At 44.5% G+C, this 18,911-nt stretch overlaps 1 protein-coding gene across 4 annotated transcripts; it reads left to right on the plus strand.

Moving 5' to 3' along the window:
* LOC309537323 (uncharacterized protein) lies at positions 1–17,616 on the plus strand. Of its 4 annotated transcripts, none has more exons than XM_082232178.1 (10): positions 1–235; positions 2,734–2,791; positions 7,292–7,366; positions 11,391–11,462; positions 12,693–12,767; positions 12,901–12,948; positions 13,586–13,627; positions 15,582–15,656; positions 16,326–16,371; positions 17,275–17,616. In XM_082232178.1, exons 1-10 carry the CDS (start codon positions 188–190, stop codon positions 17,297–17,299), a joined length of 564 nt encoding a protein of 187 aa, XP_082088304.1. In that variant the 5' UTR covers positions 1–187; the 3' UTR covers positions 17,300–17,616. The 4 variants fall into 4 exon arrangements, with proteins under 4 accessions (XP_082088304.1, XP_082088303.1, XP_082088302.1 ...); XM_082232177.1 differs by having other exon boundaries at positions 2–235; positions 12,690–12,767; XM_082232176.1 differs by having other exon boundaries at positions 6–235; positions 11,388–11,462.
* The last annotated feature ends 1,295 nt before the right edge of the window (positions 17,617–18,911 follow it).

Genomic DNA, 18,911 nt, shown 5'->3' on the forward strand with positions numbered 1-18,911 from the left:
GCCTGTTACTTCTAAGGGAGTGCACCATCAAAGTTTGAAACACACACACACACGGCAATGGACTCGACGTATATATACCCACACACTCAGAAATGTAGGAACACGTGCCCATGACTCACACCGCTCCCCAGGGCCAGGAAGTGGCAAGAGGAGGAAATGACTATTGGGGCCTTTCGCTCGCTTGCAGATGCCCGGCAAACGGAACGCCTGGTGGACTGTAGCATCCGCCATGAAGGTGAGTGATTCCCCCCCTCCAACTCTCCAGCATAGACCACCCAGCTCTCCCCTTTTTTTGTCATAAGAACCTTTTCTCCCCCTGCATCATGTCTCTGGAACAATTTGCCGGCCAGAAATAAATTCCTACCAGGGATTAACCCTTTGGGGTGTTGGAATTGCCAGAAGAACCAGACCCTCTGGCTCAGGGGAAATGAAAGCCACATGGCAAAAAAACAACAACCCAGAGTCGGGAGGAAGGGAGATGGTCTCAGCGGTCAGCGAAAGTCTTGGGATTTATAGTCCAGAATCCGGACAGGCAAGCAGACACTTTTCCCTAGTTTTCACCAGCTTGCCTTTTTCACTCCATCCTTGTTTGGAAGGGTTTATTTTTTTACAGAAAACTTCTTTGCTGTACGGACTTTGCCTTATATAGTTAGCAAGCTGCCTGCCTGTGTGGCCAGGGATGTCCGGCTTTCAAAGCCGTGGTTCTCAGAAGCAGAAGTCTGAGACCGACCGGAAAGCATCAGACTTTGGGAGTTTTGGTATGTGTGCGTGTGTGACTGTGGGAGAGAAACACAAAAAAACAAAAATAATTAGGCTTCCCCGAGACAAAGCCGAAAGCGTGGGGAAGGTTGTCCCTTTTGGTGATGTTGGGACTACAGTGGATTGGAAAGGATCCAGGAGGAGAGGCTTCAAAAATAAACACCCCAAGCGAGGCTTGGGAGGCAGATGGAGTGAGAGCCCCCCCCCAACTAGGTTTTTGGTAAACTCCCAATAGGCTCCTTTGTAGGATGTTGGCGGGCTGACAGCTCAGAGCTGCCTCCTCAGACGGCTGCATCATGGCTCTCACATCCTTTGAAGCAGTGTGAGCACAAGCCACAAGGTCTTCGGCAGTTGGAGTGAAAAAAACTGTGCCTTCCACTGAGGGGAAATGCCTGTATATTTCCAGCTCCACAGACGGGATGTTGAGAGGCCTCAAAACCTCAGCAGAGCTTCTGAATCTAAAACAGTGGCGGACAACATGTGGGGGTTCTTTCTCTCTCTGGGTATGGTGTTTATATTGTTGTTTTATTTCCTGAGGCCTTTTTATCAATTATTTTCAAAATAATGGACATGTGCCCGTGGGGCAGGACATTTCATTTGTATTTGGTGCTGCTGCAGTGAAATCTTAAAAACTGGGCAGGAGGGAGAGATAATTGAATTTCTTTATGCTGTTACAGGAGAATACATTTCCCCTATACTCTGTGGCTGTTTTACCGGGAGATCTAAATTGTTGTTATCATGGTCTCATATGTTAAAGTTTATATTGCTAAAGTTGCTAAAGTTTATATTGATGTATCTAATTGTTATCAGTGCTGGTCTAAAATATGTTTTATTTTTTTAAAAAAATAAATGGACTTTTATATTTGTGGGCAGTTGTGAACCACTTAGCAATTACCTTTGAAATATGAAGTGCTGTATAAATTAGCAGAGGAAAGAAATAACAAAAAATCAGTTATAAACACGCACAAGATGGCATTTACAGTATTTGTTTAAAGAAACATATATTCTGCTTTTCACTTCATCTGGGGCTGAAAGCAGGTTATACAGAATAAAAATGTAAGATCTACAAACTTCGAAACGTAGTTTAGAAACGGAGGAGAAAGCATCAGAACAGCACTCATAGTGCAAAAACCTCCTGAAATGAAACAGTTCTAACTTGCTGCGTGAAAGTTAGTGGGGACAATCCAAAGTGAAATTATGAATGTGTACACACTCTCCCTTTAAAGCCTGTTTGAAGCACCTTCTTTCCCTCAAAGATTTCTGGCCACTGTAGTTTGCTAAGGGGTGCTGGGAGTTGCAACTCTGTGACTACGGTAAACTACAGTGCCCAGAACTCTGAAAGAAAAGTACGTCTTCCGAAGGCATTTTATAGGAATAGAGAGTACACAGCATAAGTTGCCTGTTAAGCCACTGCAACGCTCAGGGTTGTATCATTCCCCCCCCCCCCCCGGTTGGTGGCTATATTTATCTCTGTTGTATGAAAAATAACATGGGAGTTGATCAGAAGCTGGGGAAACGACAGAACCCTGAGTCTGATTCTATGGCTTAAAGAAGCTATGGCCAACAGTGAAAATAATGAAAATAAATGGCAATAGATCTAGAGAAGGCTGTGTGCTTTTTCTAGAATTAGATCCTGGTTCATTGGAATGCTAAATGCATAGTAGTAGTAGTAGTAGTAGTAGTAGTAGCATTGAATCTTCTACAGTCCATCAATCAAGCCTCACCACAAGAGCAATGAACGCACGTGCCCAGACACATGCCTCTCAAACACTGGTATGGTTTCCTTGGCTTCTGTAAGGGTAATTGATTCAGCGTTTTGTTGGCTGAGAGATCTGTGCATCAGTTCCAGCTGTGACTTTGTCCTGTTTTGGTTCACACAGTGGAGAAGTTGTTGCTACTCAGAGCATTCAGTGTTGGCGCTATGGGGCACAATCTGAACTAGGGTCATGATGGCTGAATTTATGTCTTTTCCAGCTCTTTGTCTTTCTGCTGCTTGTCTGTGTGAGCCTCAGTGGTCCTGTAGATGCTCAAGGTAAGATTCTCCCTCTTCAGTGTGTTAGTCCAGGTGTGCATTCAAACTCCTGCCTCCATGACATTAACCAGTTGTGAGTTCACACCCCCAAAGTTCTCTATGAGCTGCAGCCTTTCCACCTTAGCAGCTAGTGTCCTCTAGGCGTTTTGAACTACAGTTCCCACCATCCCCAACTAGTATGGCCAGAGAAGAAGGGAGCTGTAGTCCAACATTATATGGAGGGCATCAGATTGGGGAAGGCTGCCCTAGCAGAAGTGCACAAGTCATCTGGAGTTATGGTTTAGCAAATCCATCATTTCTGCCCATTGCCTACATTGGTTGGGGCTTATGGGAGCTGAAGTCCAACAGCACCTACAGAGCACCCCGTTGCCTAACCCTGGTCTGGAGACACAAGTGGCCTCCTAGAATATGGAAGCCATCCTTTCCCACTTTGCCCATCAGCCAGCAGATTTCAACATTATTGCCACCCCTATCTTTTGGAGACAAATGACTGGGACATTTGGGCAAACGTAGCGAAGAAATACTGTTGTGAAATATTTTCCCCTGCCAATTAAAAATAATTATCCTCAAATAAGGCAAAACATATGCTGGCATTTCCGAGAATCCAGAAATGCCATGGCGACTGTTTCTCAGCCCAGTCATCCCTTCCTGCATGTGCTGCGGAGGCAGAGCAACAGACCCTCCAGCTGCTTGGGCGCTTCCAGTCGCTGCAAATTGCAACAAGCTGCTTAAGGGAACTGCCAAGAGCGGTGACTTCCTCTAAGCTTAGCTTCCATTATCTGAATGTGTCAATAAAGGTGATCCAAGCTAGGTTTTGGCCTTGAAGTAGGCACTGATCCTTCTGGAAGGACCTCCTCAGACGGTGCTCCTGGCGGTTTTCGAGTTCTGTAATCCAGGGTGAAGGAGAACAAAAGCTAATCTCCCCCCCCCTTTTTATGAAGATTACCCACTCTGGATCCCACAGCTAATTCTCCCCTGGTCTCCTCACTGGCCCAAATAGGACTCATTTAGCCAGCTAGCCCTGGTGATCATCTAATGTTTATTGGATGGATTTTTCCCCTAAATTGATTTTTGAATTCTGAATTTATTGTTATTCGTGTTTTATACTATATTTTATGCTGTTTTTTGTTGCATCAATTAAGTGTTTTAAATTTGTTGTTAGTCGCCCTGAGCCCGGTTTTCTGAACTGAGAAGGGCAGGGTATATATATAAAAATTATTTATTATTATTATTATTATTAAATAAATGACATGGGAGAACAAATAATTAAAGTTCAGGGAATGCCAATTGTGGGGTGTAACATCACTGAAGCAGTCAAATACAACAGTTCCTGTTTGCCCAGAGTGGACACGCAGGAGAATGTTGCTCCAGACAGGAGGACTTCCTGTCACACCTTTGTGACCAGGTAGATGGGTGTGACCCTATAAAGGTAAAGGTAAAGGGACCCCTGACCATTAGGTGCAGTCGTGGCCAACTCTGGGGTTGCGGCGCTCATCTCGCTTTATTGGCCGAGGGAGCCGGCGTACAGCTTCCGGGTCATGTGGCCAGCATGACTAAGCCGCTTCTGGCAAACCAGAGCAGCACACGGAAATGCCATTTACCTTACCGCCAGAGCGGTAGCTACTTATCTACTTGCACTTTGACGTGCTTTCGAACTGCTAGGTTGGCAGGAGCTGGGACCGAGCAACGGGAGCTCACCCCGTCACGGGGATTCGAACCACCGACCTTCTGATCGGAAAGTCCTAGGCTCTGTGGTTTAACCCACAGCGCCGCCCGCGTCCCACGGGTGTGACCCTAGCAGACCCTATAAAAGGGCTAGTCATGCAGCCATCTTCCTCTTTTGGACATTTTGCTCTTTTGCTGCTTTTTTACCATCATCCGCTGGCTCTTAGCCAGAAGCAAGTGGCTCATCCTTTCAGAGGATGTAAGCCACAAGGTGGAAAGTCTGAGGCCTAGCTCAGACTTCTTTTCTCTACAACTGTAAATGTAACTACAAGATAAAACCTGCCTTCAGGACAATACTGTGAACTGAATGTAAGCAAACTTTACTGTTACTTTTAATGAAGACTGTTGTATTATTATTTTCAGAGGGAAACATAAGGGGAAACTGACCAGGAACAATCCAGACTGGACAAGCCAGACTGGATTGCTTAACTCAAATGATTCTCACAAATCCATCAGCTAGCCTCCAGAAATGTGCAAGGGAATGTGCTCTGCTACTTACTCATAAGCGTGAGCGAGGAGAGATAATATTTAAACAATATATCCTCTCCTAGCTTTCCGCAACATTCCCACACCAATATGGTGCCCGGCTGAAGTTTGGGATTACATCTCCCATCAGTGCCCACCACTGGCCATGTTGGCCGATGGGGATTGTAGTCCAAAAATGCTGGATACCCCTGTTTTAGTTCTTAAGTTTTATATTGTAGCTGTTACTTTATGTTACTTTATGCTATTTTGAAACCAGTCAAGTGCCTTTATTTATTATCGTTGCAAAGTGTTTGTGGTGAGGAAAGCAGAGAGATGTAGTAATGCCTTGCCATGTTCAATTGCATGGGCTGACTTGAAAACATTGCTGAAAAACACCTGGAGGATGCAGACCGTGCCTGGCTTCTGCCCAAGGAGCAGGGAGAAGCTGGATTCAGTTTGCAATTAAAGGCAAACTTAACTGATTCATATTTTCTGAAACAATATGGGAACCAAAACACAGCCATCTTTCAAAATTCACATTTCTCTTGATTTTGCAATGCAGTTCTCCAGCCAAGTATCATGTACAAAAATCTCAGCATAGAAGCCTGTTGGATGATATTGGGCCAGTCACATGGGGCCACTAGGGGCGTATCGGAAGATGGCTGACAATAACATCTCTCCGACCCACACGAGGTAATTTGGAGGCTATGATGGGGGTAATTAGCCTCCTTACCCCCCCCCCCGGATGGTGGGGGGGACTGCCCTTGCCTGCTGTGCCCTACCCACCCCCGAATTTGTGGGGGTGGGGGCACTAGGCACAAAGCCCTCCTGTGGGATTCCGGCACTCCTGGACGCCGTCCCTGATCCGCGCCACTAGCTGCAAGAACTTCAAAAGAAACAATTTGGATGAAGCTAATTGCACATATTTCAATGAAGAAGGGGGAGTAAAAGACTGCTAACAGAAGAGATCTCTAACAAAACAAGACAAGAATAAATCATGAGAAGATACGCTAAGATACGGTATGGCAAATGACTGATGGGGGAGGGGGAAAAACTCTCCTTTCTTTCCTTATGTGATTAAACAAGAATCCCCTCCCCTCACGAGTCATAAATGTCGTTTTAAGGACTTAAGCTGTGGATTTAAGACTGTGTGGAGATAAACATTTGAACCAAAGCATGTTTTAAGAAGAGCGTGGAATGTACAAGAGCTCTGGAATGACACAGTTAAAATTGCCATCGCCATATTGGGAAGTTCTGTCAGAGGTTTTGAGTCTGGGAGGAGAAATAGAGAAATAGAGCTGCTTTTATACTGTGGGTGAAACTCCTCAGAGGGACTCAAGAGCAACAGTTTTGCGAGATAATGATGGAAAGAGCGATGTTATCTATGAAGGTGATGATATATGAAAACCATCTCGATTTGAGGATTGGAAGAACGGAAAAATTCACACAGGATTAATATTGGTGTTTATCGGCTTAAGGAGACTATCAGAAGAGATCATAAAGAAAAAAAGAGAAAATATATGAACAAGATGTGATGTGGAAACAGCAAGATAAGACTGGATAGAATTATGAACTCTGTTTGGACTGATTTGGTCTGATTTGGACATTAATGCAGTAGCAAGAAGATGATCAGAATCCCCCTTTGGATCTTGAAATATGGCGCCCCCCCCCCCACAAAATTTAAAATTCGGCTTTGTAATTCGGAACTTATGTGATGTGATTTAATTTGATTTGATTGGCCGGTTAATAAAAATTATTTATTAAAAAAAGATATTGGGCCAATCACTTAGTCTACCTCACAGGGCTGTTGCAAGGATAAAATGGAGTGCGGGGGGGGGCACTTCTGCAAGCTTCTTGCAGAAAGCCTGGAATAAACATGTACAAAAGAAAGATTTTGCTGTTCATGCACAGAAAGGACTTCAACCCACTGCATTCTTGCTTTCATTCCAGCAAATGAAATGGATCTTGGGTTTGGATTTTGCTGAGAAGCATGCACTTTCAAACAAAAATTGGTGCATTTCCCTTTTGGTCAGTCATCAACAACTTTAAGTCTGAAAACCAGTCTTTGTTTTGTTGAACGCAGCCCTTGGCCCTTAAGACTTTAGATTTTGCTTAAACTGATGTCAGCCAGTTGGTTGGACTCCAACTCCCATCATCCCTGACCTTTGGCCATGCTGACTGTGGATGATGGGAGTTGGAATTGAACAACATCTGGAGGGGCCCCAGATTCCCTAGCTATGCTGACACATCATCAGGCTATCTCTGCATGCTCAGAAGGATATTTATGTGAGCTTGTGGCTTTGGTTTCAGGTACCTCATCCCCACTTGTGGGGCAGGAGGCAGATGGCGATAGAGCCACAACTGAGTCCTTTTTGCCGTCCACAGGTAAGTTTTGTTTGTTTAGTCATTTAGTCATAGAATCATAGAATCATAGAATCATAGAGTTGGAAGAGACCACAAGGGCCATCGAGTCCAACCCCCTGCCAAGCAGGAAACACCACCAGAGCACTCCTGACATATGGTTGTCAAGCCTCTGCTTAAAGACCTCCAAAGTAGGAGACTCCACCACACTCCTTGGCAGCAAATTCCACTGTCGAACAGCTCTTACTGTCAGGAAGTTCTTCCTAATGTTTAGGTGGAATCTTCTTTCTTGTAGTTTGGATCCATTGCTCCGTGTCCGCTTCTCCGGAGCAGCAGAAAACAACCTTTCTCCCTCCTCTATGTGACATCCTTTTATATATTTGAACATGGCTATCATATCACCCCTTAACCTCCTCTTCTCCAGGCTAAACATGCCCAGCTCCCTTAGCCGTTCCTCATAAGGCATCGTTTCCAGGCCTTTGACCATTTTGGTTGCCCTCCTCTGGACACGTTCCAGTTTGTCAGTGTCCTTCTTGAATTGTGGTGCCCAGAACTGGACACAGTACTCCAGGTGTGGTCTGACCAGAGCATAATACAGTGGCACTATTACTTCCCTTGATCTAGATGCTATACTCCTATTGATGCAGCCCAGAATTGCATTGGCTTTTTTAGCTGCCGCGTCACACTGTTGGTTCATGTCAAGTTTGTGGTCAACCAAGACTCCTAGATCCTTTTCACATGTACTGCTCTCAAGCCAGGTGTCACCCATCTTGTATTTGTGCCTCTCATTTTTTTTGCCCAATACTTTACATTTCTCCCTGTTAAAATTCATCTTGTTTATTTTTGCCCAGTTCTCTAATCTGTCAAGGTCGTTTTGAAGTGTGATCCTGTCCTCTGGGGTGTTAGCCACCCCTCCCAGTTTGGTGTCATCTGCAAATTTGATCAGGATGCCCTTGAGTCCATCATCCAAGTCGTTGATAAAGATGTTGAATAAGACCGGGCCCAAGACAGAACCCTGTGGCACCCCACTAGTCACTCTTCTCCAGGATGAAGAGGAACCATTGATGAGCACCCTTTGGGTTCGGTCAGTCAGCCAGTTACAAATCCACTGAGTGGTAGCATAGTCAAGACCGCATTTTACCAGCTTCTTTACAAGAATATCATGGGGCACCTTGTCAAATGCCTTGCTGAAATCAAGGTAGGCTACATCCACTGCATTCCCTTCATCTACCAGGCTTGTAATTCTGTCAAAAAACGAGATCAGGTTAGTCTGACATGACTTATTTTTCAGAAATCCATGCTGACTATTGGTGATCACAGCATTCCTTTCTAGGTGCTCACAGACTGTTTGCTTAATGATCTGCTCCAGAATCTTCCCTGCTATTGATGTCAGACTGACTGGGCGGTAATTATTTGGGTCCTCTCTTTTCCCCTTTTTGAAAATAGGGACAACATTTGCCCTCCTCCAGTCTGCCGGGACTTCGCCTGTTCTCCAGGAATTCTCAAAGATGACTGCCAGTGGTTCTGAGATCACATCTGCCAGTTCTTTTAATACTCTTGGATGCAGTTCATCTGGCCCTGGAGACTTGAATACATCTAAACTAGCCAAATATTCTTGTACTATCTCCTTAGTTATTCTGGGCTGTGTTTCCTTTGCTGAATCATTTGCTCCAAATTCTTCAGGTCGGGCATTGTTTTCTTTATCGGAGAAGACTGAGGCAAAGAAGGCATTGAGTAGTTCAGCCCTTTCTGTGTCCCCTGTTTGCATTTCACCATCTTCTCCTCTGAGTGATCCCATTGTTTCTTTGTCCTTCCTTTTGCTACGAACATACCCATAAAAGCCTTTTTTGTTGCTTTTAACCTCTCTAGCAAGCCTGAGTTCATTCTGTGCTTTAGCATGTCTGACTCTTCGTGACCCCATGGACCAGAGCACGCTGGGGACTCCTGTCTTCCACTGCCTCCCGTAGTTTGGTCAAACTCATGTTCAACCATCTCGTCCTCTGTCCAACCATCTCGTCCTCTGTCGTCCCCTTCTCCTTGTGCCCTCAATCTTTCCCAACATCAGGGTCTTTTCCAGGGAGTCTTCTCTTCTCATGAGGTGGCCAAAGTACTGGAGCCTCACCTTCAGGATCTGTCCTTCCAGTGAGCACTCAAGGCTGATTTCCTTAAGAATGGATTGGTTTGATAGGATAGGACAAGTAAGTTTTACAGTTCTGCAAATGACTAGCCATACCTGGACCTTCCCAAAAGGCATGGTGATGCATTCATAATGCAGCCAAACAAACAAACAAACAAACAAACAAACAAACAAACCCCAAATCACTTTGTTGCCAACATCTGCCTGCCCCTTCAAAAGCACTCACATTCTTTCTTAGTTAAAGGTCAGCAGTATCAGTTTTGAACCCCATGCCCCTGGGAGGGAAATAAAGCTAATGTAGTATGTGTGACTTTGAACAGAGAAAAATAGCAGGCAGGGCAAGGGTTAAAGGCTCCCTCCCGATGTTCCTTCTCTATTCTAAATTCCCCTCTCCCAAAGCTGCTTTTCATTTTATTAAAAATAAAAATAAATGCAACCAACAATGGTGCAGTGTTGTAATTTTAGACTCCTAACTAAATAGTCTTCTGAGGAGGACCATGATCTTCTTCTTCTTCTATTACATTTATTACCAGCCATTACAGTCCCATCATATAAATGAATAGATAAATAGATAAGGTAGAAGTGTAGGTGTTCGTTTCAAGGGTTAAGCTAATACTTTACTGAAATATACTCAGAGTTGAGCGTGGATTTCATGCTCTTTATTCAGCTCATAGTAGTGAGGAATGGGGATGTTTCCCTGAACTGTCTGCTTTATATACATTATTTACACAATGGGCCCCACTTGATTGGCTAATTCTGGGAATCTCCTGTAGGCCAATCAGGTTGCGGATTCACTTCCACCTAGAGTTGGATTGGGTGGCTCCTGCAGACCAATCAGACTGCTGCATTCTGGATCCTATTGTTCTAGGACCAATCAGACTGCTGCAATTTGGATCCTATTCAACTCAGTACATAACATTTATATTAGAGCCGAAGGCAGGAGGGGTGGGGAGATGGCAAGTACGGTAATAAGAAACTTGACCTCCTTTTCTGAGCACAGTAAGAAAAACTTTCTGTTCCCAAATACATACCATGGCTTTACAAAGTATTGAAATGATTGAATATTTGGATTTTTCTGATTATCTATGGCTAGAGTTAATTTTATTACTTATACTTGCTTCTATCATTTCATTACCTTGCATATATACCAAATGCAATTTACAATGTTTCCCCATCCTCCTAAAGCTTTGTGGGTTTTGTTTACATGTAAAGAAAGTGAAATTTGGAATGTTACATGTCTTGGTTGCACAACTGATTTGCACTTCAAGGGGAAAATACCTTGGTACATTTTTGTTTCAGTTGCTTGTCAACTTTGTTACGGCTGCTTGTTGATTCTAACTGTGGACTTGCGACTTGCAAAACATACCTAATTTATAACAACATATATATTGTTGCACGCAACCCCAACTGGTTTCCTTAAAATGAGGGACAGTCTTTAGAAGACATGGTTTATTTACACATATCGACAACCTGACCCTATGATGGAGGGGCTCATGGCATTAACACCCCAAGAAGATATTGCTTCTCCCGTAGCCGAAGCCTGGGATTCATGCAGAAAACAAATTGCAAGGTATTGTGGAAATGTGGGAGAACTGAACTTAAGATTTGGAAAATAAGACACCAGGAGAACCTAAAAAATGCCATATTTGCCCACCCCATGGGCCCAGTGGTTCTTGGAACATTCTTGAAACACTATGAAAGTCTGCAGAACTTTTTTGGCTAGAGGCATAAATAGGATGTGTGTACAAACCACCAGCTTCAATCAGTTTTTATAAAGACACAGGAGTTCTGCCCTCCATGTTGACATCTGGCCAGCTGCAATCGGTAGTAGCAGTGTAGCACTCGAGGAAGAGGACTTGCAGATCTTTCTAACCCAACATTTCTTCTCTATATCCTGGTCTTCTATAGCAGAGGAGCCAGAGGCTGAAAGTATGACGGCAAGCCCTCTGAATTTCCAGCAACGGGAGAATGCATCACTAAGGGGTATGTGGCTGAGAACATCCTTGGGATGGAATCCTTCCATAATTCCATGGATATTTGTGCAAGATATATAAGACAAGACCAGAACTTCTACCTGCAAATATTGTCAAATGTAAAAGGATGTTTAATTCCCCCCTATTGGCATGAAGGATGACTGCATACACACACACACACACACACACACACACACACACACACACACGGCTCCTTCAGACTGGAGCGGGTTTTTCCTTTTTGTGGTTGTGTTCTGCAGCATATCACTGTGGCAAAAAAATAGTGCAATAGTGGTAGATTTATACTGGACCATCCACACACCATTCCAATTTATTAGTTGTGCTGTGGTGCTCACAAAACCTCCCTGCAAACAAATCAGAATAAATGTTCACTAAATAGCCAACACCATCTAATCTCCCGGTAGCAAAATCAGGATGAATGCTCAATAAACCACTTGTCTGGAAGCATTCCAGGAAGGGAAAATCCTTAGATAACATTTATGCTTGTGTGTTGCAACCGGGGTGGAGGACTTGTGGCCCTCCTGCAGATGTTGCAAGACTTCAACTCTCACCAGCCCCAGCCAGCATGGCCGGTGTTTGGGGATCATGGTAGTTGTAGTCCAACAACTGGTCAGGGTGGGTTCAGGCTCACCATTCCCACAGCCTGTGTGTGAGTTGTAAATCATGACGTGATAGTGAAAATGGCCTACCCAAATTCTCCACCCTTGTCGTGAGCAGAGGGGGGACATTTCAGTCGGTAGAGCACGTGACTCTTAATCTCATGGACATGGGTTCGAGCACGTTGGGTAAAAAGATTCCTGCATTGCAAGGGATTGAGCTAGATGGCCCTTCGGGAAATTCTTCACGGATGGGGCAGAATTCTCCCAACAGTTCAAACAACATTCCCTCCCTGCCCCTGGCAACCTCTGTTTCTCAAGCTCATTGAAAAATGCATAAGACATTCTGCCCAATAGCTTTTGGGGTAGGGTGACCATTTACCCCCAAAAGCAAAGGGTCTTATGTTTTGCCAATGGCTCACCATTATCAAACAAACCAGGCCATTATCAGCCTTTTGCTTCTTCATGACCCACCCCCAGCGAGCCATTGCCAGACTGGTCTCATGAGGAAGCTAGCAACATCAGAACTGGCAAGGAAAGTTGTAGGGCCAGGAGACTGAAATTACCTACAAGGGGATTTCATCCTAGCTCCAGTGTAACACTCTTTTCTTAATATGCAGTAGAAGAGACATCTGTAGCTGAAGTGGAGACAACTAACGGCATCACCCCTAGCAGTGTGAGCTTCACCAGTGCTGCAGGTGAGCATAAGAACCATGGACCACCCATGAGGGGAGGTGGGCAGAGAGAGGGAACAATCAGAAAGAGTTTGCTTTGCCACATCCAAAAGAATGGAACCAGCTCACCTGTCTCCTTCTGCATTTTCTTTTCCAGAAGTTACCCAAGCTCAACAGCCATCTGTAGACCAGAGGAGGAGAACAAGTATGTAGAAGGCAAAAGACAAATCCATGTTCTGTGTACAGAAGTTGAGGGACTGGAAGATGAACCTTAATTCAACACCAACAGCAGAATAGTGTCCTTTAAGTGAGGGCAGCAGGATAATCATGAGGGTGCAGGACGGGCTATGTGGCACACACAGTTCTGTCCGCCAACCAAAGGCTATGGCCAGTGGTTCAGGAAGGTGCCCTTTGCCAGTATTTGCTGCTTGAGCAGTCCCCTCATTCTGCTCTCCTGCCGTCAATCCCCATATTGCAGGAATATAACTTTTAAGTACACAAACTTCTGCAAATATCAGGGATTTCGCCAAGACGAAACCAATGCCTTCAAGGAACTGCAGGCCAGCGGTGGGCAGGGCTGGAGTTAAAAGTGGGTGGGGCCAGAAGCAAAAGTGGGCAGTCACAGGTGTGACTCTCACTTCCGTACAGAAGGCTATAGCCCAGCCACACAAAAGCTAGAGATTTCCTCATGCACTGCAAACACTTGGAGGGGCACATTTAGCCTGTAGGTCTGAGTTTCCCCACCTCTGCTGTAGCAGGAGGATCAGACATGACCTCTTCTTCCTCATAGTAGCAAGCTGGGCATATTTCTCAACTATCTCACATTCCTTCTTTTTTAACAGATGTTTGGAAGGTAGATTACCAAGAGAATGTTTTCCATTATGGTGAGTCTCAACAAGCTGGAAACAGACCATTGTGTTGCATGCCACCCCATCTCCGAGTGGTGGGGATTCTAGGGGTTCCAGGTGCTAATCCAGGACTTGTGTTTCCTTTTGGGAATGATGCACAGCAGAAACTGTGGTGTCTTTATCATATATGGTTTGCTTACACATGTATACAACCTGAGCCTACACTGGAAGGGTTCACAGCATTAACAGCCCGGAAGGGTCTTGTTTCTCCTATGGCCACAGCCTTCGATTTAAACAGAAATGAAACATTTCCCTCTGATCCTCCCTCCAGTTTGTTGCTTTACAAACTGGAGGGAGGTTACATCACTGCAAACTCAACTCCAGACTCAGGCTTTGTCTTTCTAACTATCTAACTATCTAACTTTCTAACTAACTATCTCCGATATCACCCATTTGTCTTCTCGCAAAGAGCCCCCTTCTTTTGTTCTCTTAATGGCCCATCACCCAGGTGATCACCCCAACACAGGAAGGCAGCCTGGCTTATATATTAACACTTGCTGAATCCAGGGGTTAGAAGGATCTTGCAGACAGCCTACTTCCTCCCCCTCAAACTCATAACAATAGATACTTTTTCAGATACTTAAAAAGGGGCTTTCAATGAAAGTTGGTTTCTCCTGAGATGTTTTCTCATCCCACCATTGCCATCCATTAAGAGGTAATGCAGACTTTCGCACCTTTGGAAAACTTGCACAACTCATCTGAACAGAGGAGACAGTGGGACAAAAGAAATAGGGGTGTGCACCATAGGAAGAAGTCCTCTCTCCTTTGAGCTCTCTTAAAAGCCATTATCTGGTTGTGTACACAGTACACCTTTGCAACACATTCAAGTACATTTCCGCGTCTCAGATAATTCTGGGTACCAGTTTGTCAAGGGTTGCTGGGAGCTGCAACTCTGTGAGAGGTAAATTATGGTGCCCAGAATTCTTTGAGGGAAAGAATGTGCTTTGAAATTTCCTTAGAAGAATAGTTTGCACACAGCTGTAGCCAACATTCCATGGTCGCTGAGCATGCTCAGTTTTCATTGGCCTGTTTAGGGTTTACTCACCCCTACATTCTTTTTGTAAAGGGATGCGGGTGGCGCTGTGGGTTAAACCACAGAACCTAGGATTTGCCGATCAGAAGGTCGGCGGTTCAAATCCCCACAACGGGGTGAACTCCCATTGTTCGGTCCCAGCTCCTGCCAACCTAGCAGTTCGAAAGCACGTCAAAGTGCAAGTAGATAAATAGGTACTGCTCTGGCGGGAAGGTAAATGGCGTTTCCGTGTGCTGCTTTGGTTAGCCAGAAGTGGCTTAGTCATGCTGGCCACATGACCCGGAAGCTGTACGGAAGCTCCCTTGGCCAATAAAACGAGATGAGCGCTGCAACGACTGGACCTAACAGTCAGGGGTCCCTTTACCTTTTACATTCTTTTTGTATCTATGGAAACCTTGGGGGTTCTCCCAAACCTCCTTGATCCTCTTGTTTGTGGCTAGTGCAGTTTTGGCTACTTAAAGGAACAACACTCATCTCTCAACTCTGGAAACAGAGTGAAGGAATGGCGATGTACCCATTCCTGTTTACACCCAGTGCACTCCCATTGCTACTTTGGCTTACATTGTTTGCACACCATTTCCCAAAAGAATTGGAAATGTGCTGGCTGCAGATTAAACGGGAGTGTGTACACTGTTGCACGTGGCTTTTTCAGGGGGAACTCACAGGAACTCAGGAGAACTAGGGAGGATTTCATGGTGAGTTCCAGCACTTCTTTTTCTAGGGCAAAAAAAAGCACTGCTGTTGTACTATATTTTGGTTCCTCCCTGCCCCCACCAGCTTTGATCCTAATTGAGAAAAAGAACAACCTTGCTGTATTTTGAGCTGCTAATTTGTACACAGCTCTAGTGTGTACTTCAGGCTTGCATTAAATGACTGCTTTTCTCCATACCCTTGCAGATTACTATTCCCTGCGCAAAGGGGGCTTGATAGCTGCTGCCATCCTCTTCATCCTTGGCATTCTCATTCTCACCTGTAAGTATGAGCAACTGGGATGAGTGGAGCTGCTTTGAGTTCTCTCCCTAAATATGGGTGGCAAAAGAGTGGAGAAGTAGAAGAATAATTGTGCCTGGATATTCACATAATCGCCCCTCTCCTCTCCTCATCTGAGACTTTATTAAGGGCTCATCCACACTTTGCTTGTCCCAAGCCTAGAAAGCACAAGACCATGCAGTTTTCCGCATGTCCCATTCTTTCTAGACACAGGTCCAAGTGGTTTTCTGTTCGCCCTGCTGCCTTCCCAGGGAAAACCTGCTCTTTACCACTGAATCGGAGCAAATATCAATCCACGGAAAACCTGGCTGACGTTTGCTTCGATTCAGCAGTAAAGAGCAGGTTTCCCGAGGAGAAAGTGGCAGGGGAAGTCGAAGTGTGGACAAGCCCTAAGTAGTAAGTGCACGACTGATAATTGGGATCTGCAAAACTCAAAGCAAATTCTGCACTCAACAGCTGCTTAGAGGCACTGTGCTTCCTCCAGCCCTGCCCGCCTCCATTCTAATAGTATGCCTTTTGTATCTGGCAACAGGATCTGGTAGATCTTAGGAGGGGGCTAGAGAGGGGAGGCTGAAGGGCTGGGTTCAGAAAATGGGCCTTTACTCTAGGAGGAAGAGTTCAGAAAACAATTTGTTCTCTTTCCACTTCCAGGTGGGAAACATGGAAAATCTCGATGCAGAGGGAAGAAGCGGACAAAGTGAGCAACGCCTTCCCACCCACCCATTCCTGTTTCCTCATCTCTAATTAATTCCATCTTGTGAAAGTCCAAATGCTGGAATATGAATGCAGCCTACGTATATGTAATTAAGGTGTCACTATTTGTGGGAGGGATCAAAATGCATACTGGAACTTTGGGGCTGCCTACACACTCATCTTATATTTATCTAGATTGATACTAGATCTACAAGGGTGGTTGTGGCTATTTGATATGCATTTGAAAACTCTCCCCTTCATTAGGTTACCCAAGCCTTTTCTCCCTGCCCATACCCCAGGTGAAAAAAGAAGAAACTGGTGATTGTCATCATGTTCACTCTGGTCCACCAACACTTTCATTGGTCGGGGGGGGGGAGAGACACCCATCTCCCCGTTGCTGGAACCATCTGCATCTGTTTTTTAAATGATCAGGAAGTGAAAAATCAGTCTACAACAAGCTTTTATTTTCAGAATGAAAGCAGTTTCTCAAGAAGCGCAAAGAAATCCGCAATCGATCTAGATTGTGCGTGGATTTTGCAGAAAAGGCAAGCCCTTGGTCTCCATTAATTCCAGAATGAGTTGTCTTGGCCTGTCATTAGCTGTGGGGCAACCGAAAGTTGGGCTCCCTGCTTTCTGCTCCCCCACTCCCAATGGACACCCATAACCACTGGGCGCAACATTATCTAACATTGCTGCACACAGATCAGAACAAAAGCTCGTTAAATAGCCAATGCCATCTCATCTCCCTGTAAACAAATCAATGAAATGGCTGCTTGAAAGTGCCTGAACCTCTGCGTATGCTTTGTGCAAGAGAATCAGGACGAATACTCAGTAAATAGATCATCCCAAGGAGCCTAACATGTATTCTCATATTCCTTGCCCTGATCCCTGTTTCCTTCCTTTACAGGAACTATGACGTGACTCCAGCCTGAAGCCATCTCCTGTCCTCTGGAGGACTGCACTGATTGGCAGGAGCAGGGCGGGGTGGGTGGGGCTGCTTTGATTGACAGATCTGCTTTGACAGATCGTAATGTAACCTGTTATCCCCCAACAGGGGAGCACTCCCTTAGCTCCCCCACCCCAAACCCATCCATCCTCTGCCTGACACATCCTGGTTTGTCCTCCATTTGCTCCCACAACCTCCGTCCATTTTTCTTGGCCTACAAGAAGTGTTGCCTTTTCTCGTGTTACAACTGCAACAAAAGTTGTGTTTTCATTACATTAAACCAGCCTCGCTGTAGAACAAGAACATTTGTGAATTCTTTGTTCTTTCCTTTGTGCATCCTGAGGCTGGGGAGGGAGATGCTGCCTGGATCTGAGGGCTTGGCTGTCGACACTCCAGGCCAAGAAAAACCCTATGGTCCTCCATCTGCGCCAAGAAGGCTCAAATTCTGTACTCGCAATAAATTTTTGGCGTGGCTTGTTTTTTCTACATTTGCTGGCTATATTTGATTTCATGCTTTTGCTGGTGTCTTATATGCAGACATGTTCTAAGAGAAGTCATCGTGCAAGAGGGATATTGCTGCTCCCAGTGCCATGAACTGTCAGCAAAATATTCATGGTGTTGCAACTGGCTCCATTTACTTGTGAGGACCCAATTTCCTGGCTTTGTAAAGACCAACATTACATTGCTGCTGCTTTTCTTTGTTTTTTTGTTCTTTGGAGAGAGAGAGAGAGAGAGAGAGAGAGAGATTGTTTATTTTAAATAGATTTTATTTGATTTTACAAAATGATTCACACAATAATATCATTACAAGTATTAAAATTTGCATATGATTCTTCTGAATCTCAAGACTTCCCTCCTTTGCTCCGTGGGTTCTTTAAATAACTTTTTTAAAAAACAAACAAACAAACACACCCCTGTATATTATAAGTCCATCTAATTTACCATCCTCAATTATATCCAAAATCTCTGTATCATTGTCAAGAGTTATTTAAAGCCTGCCAAAGAGTTCAAGTGTTTACAGTGGTCTTTTAAATGCAATATAAATTTGTTCCATTCCTTGCTGAAATTTTGATTCTCCTGATTTCTGATTTTCCCGGTTAATCTTGCCATCTCTGCATAGTCCAATAATTTCATCTGCCAGTCCGCCCTAGTAGGTAACTTGTCGTCTTTCCAACTATGGGCAAGAATCATGTGGTTGTTGTAGCGTACAAAAACAGTCTTTTTAGTTCCTTCGGTATCTCTGCACCTATAATTCCTAACAAAAAGGCTTCTGGCTTTTTAACAAAAGTTATTTTAAACATTTGTTTTTCAGTTCATTATATATAATTTCCCAGAATTCCTTTATCACTTTACAGTTCCACCACATATGATAAAATATGCTGCTGCTGATGCTTATGTTTGTTTTCTTAATCACTTTTATTATTTATTCACTTCCATTATTACTGCATTTCTATCCTCCCCAGAGCTCAAGGTGGCATCTAAATCATAACAACTATGTAAATCCCTGAGTGGGTCCCCTCCTTCTTCATCCAGCGCTCTAAACATTCAAGGCTGTGAACAAAGGAGCTGTAGAAAGAAGGCAACTGACTGGGGGGGGG

This window comes from Podarcis vaucheri (assembly GCF_965113315.1).
Source record: "Podarcis vaucheri genome assembly, chromosome: 7".
Lineage (NCBI taxonomy): Eukaryota > Metazoa > Chordata > Lepidosauria > Squamata > Lacertidae > Podarcis > Podarcis vaucheri.

Bases quoted from the DNA above. Each gene is read 5' to 3' on its own strand.
- LOC309537323 (XM_082232175.1), top strand. From the start codon at position 188: ATGCCCGGCAAACGGAACGCCTGGTGGACTGTAGCATCCGCCATGAAG. The intron at 12,949-13,585 runs GTATGTAGAAGG...CTTTTTTAACAG, and splicing joins AGACCAGAGGAGGAGAACAA to ATGTTTGGAAGGTAGATTAC. The intron at 13,628-15,581 runs GTGAGTCTCAAC...ATACCCTTGCAG, and splicing joins AGAGAATGTTTTCCATTATG to ATTACTATTCCCTGCGCAAA.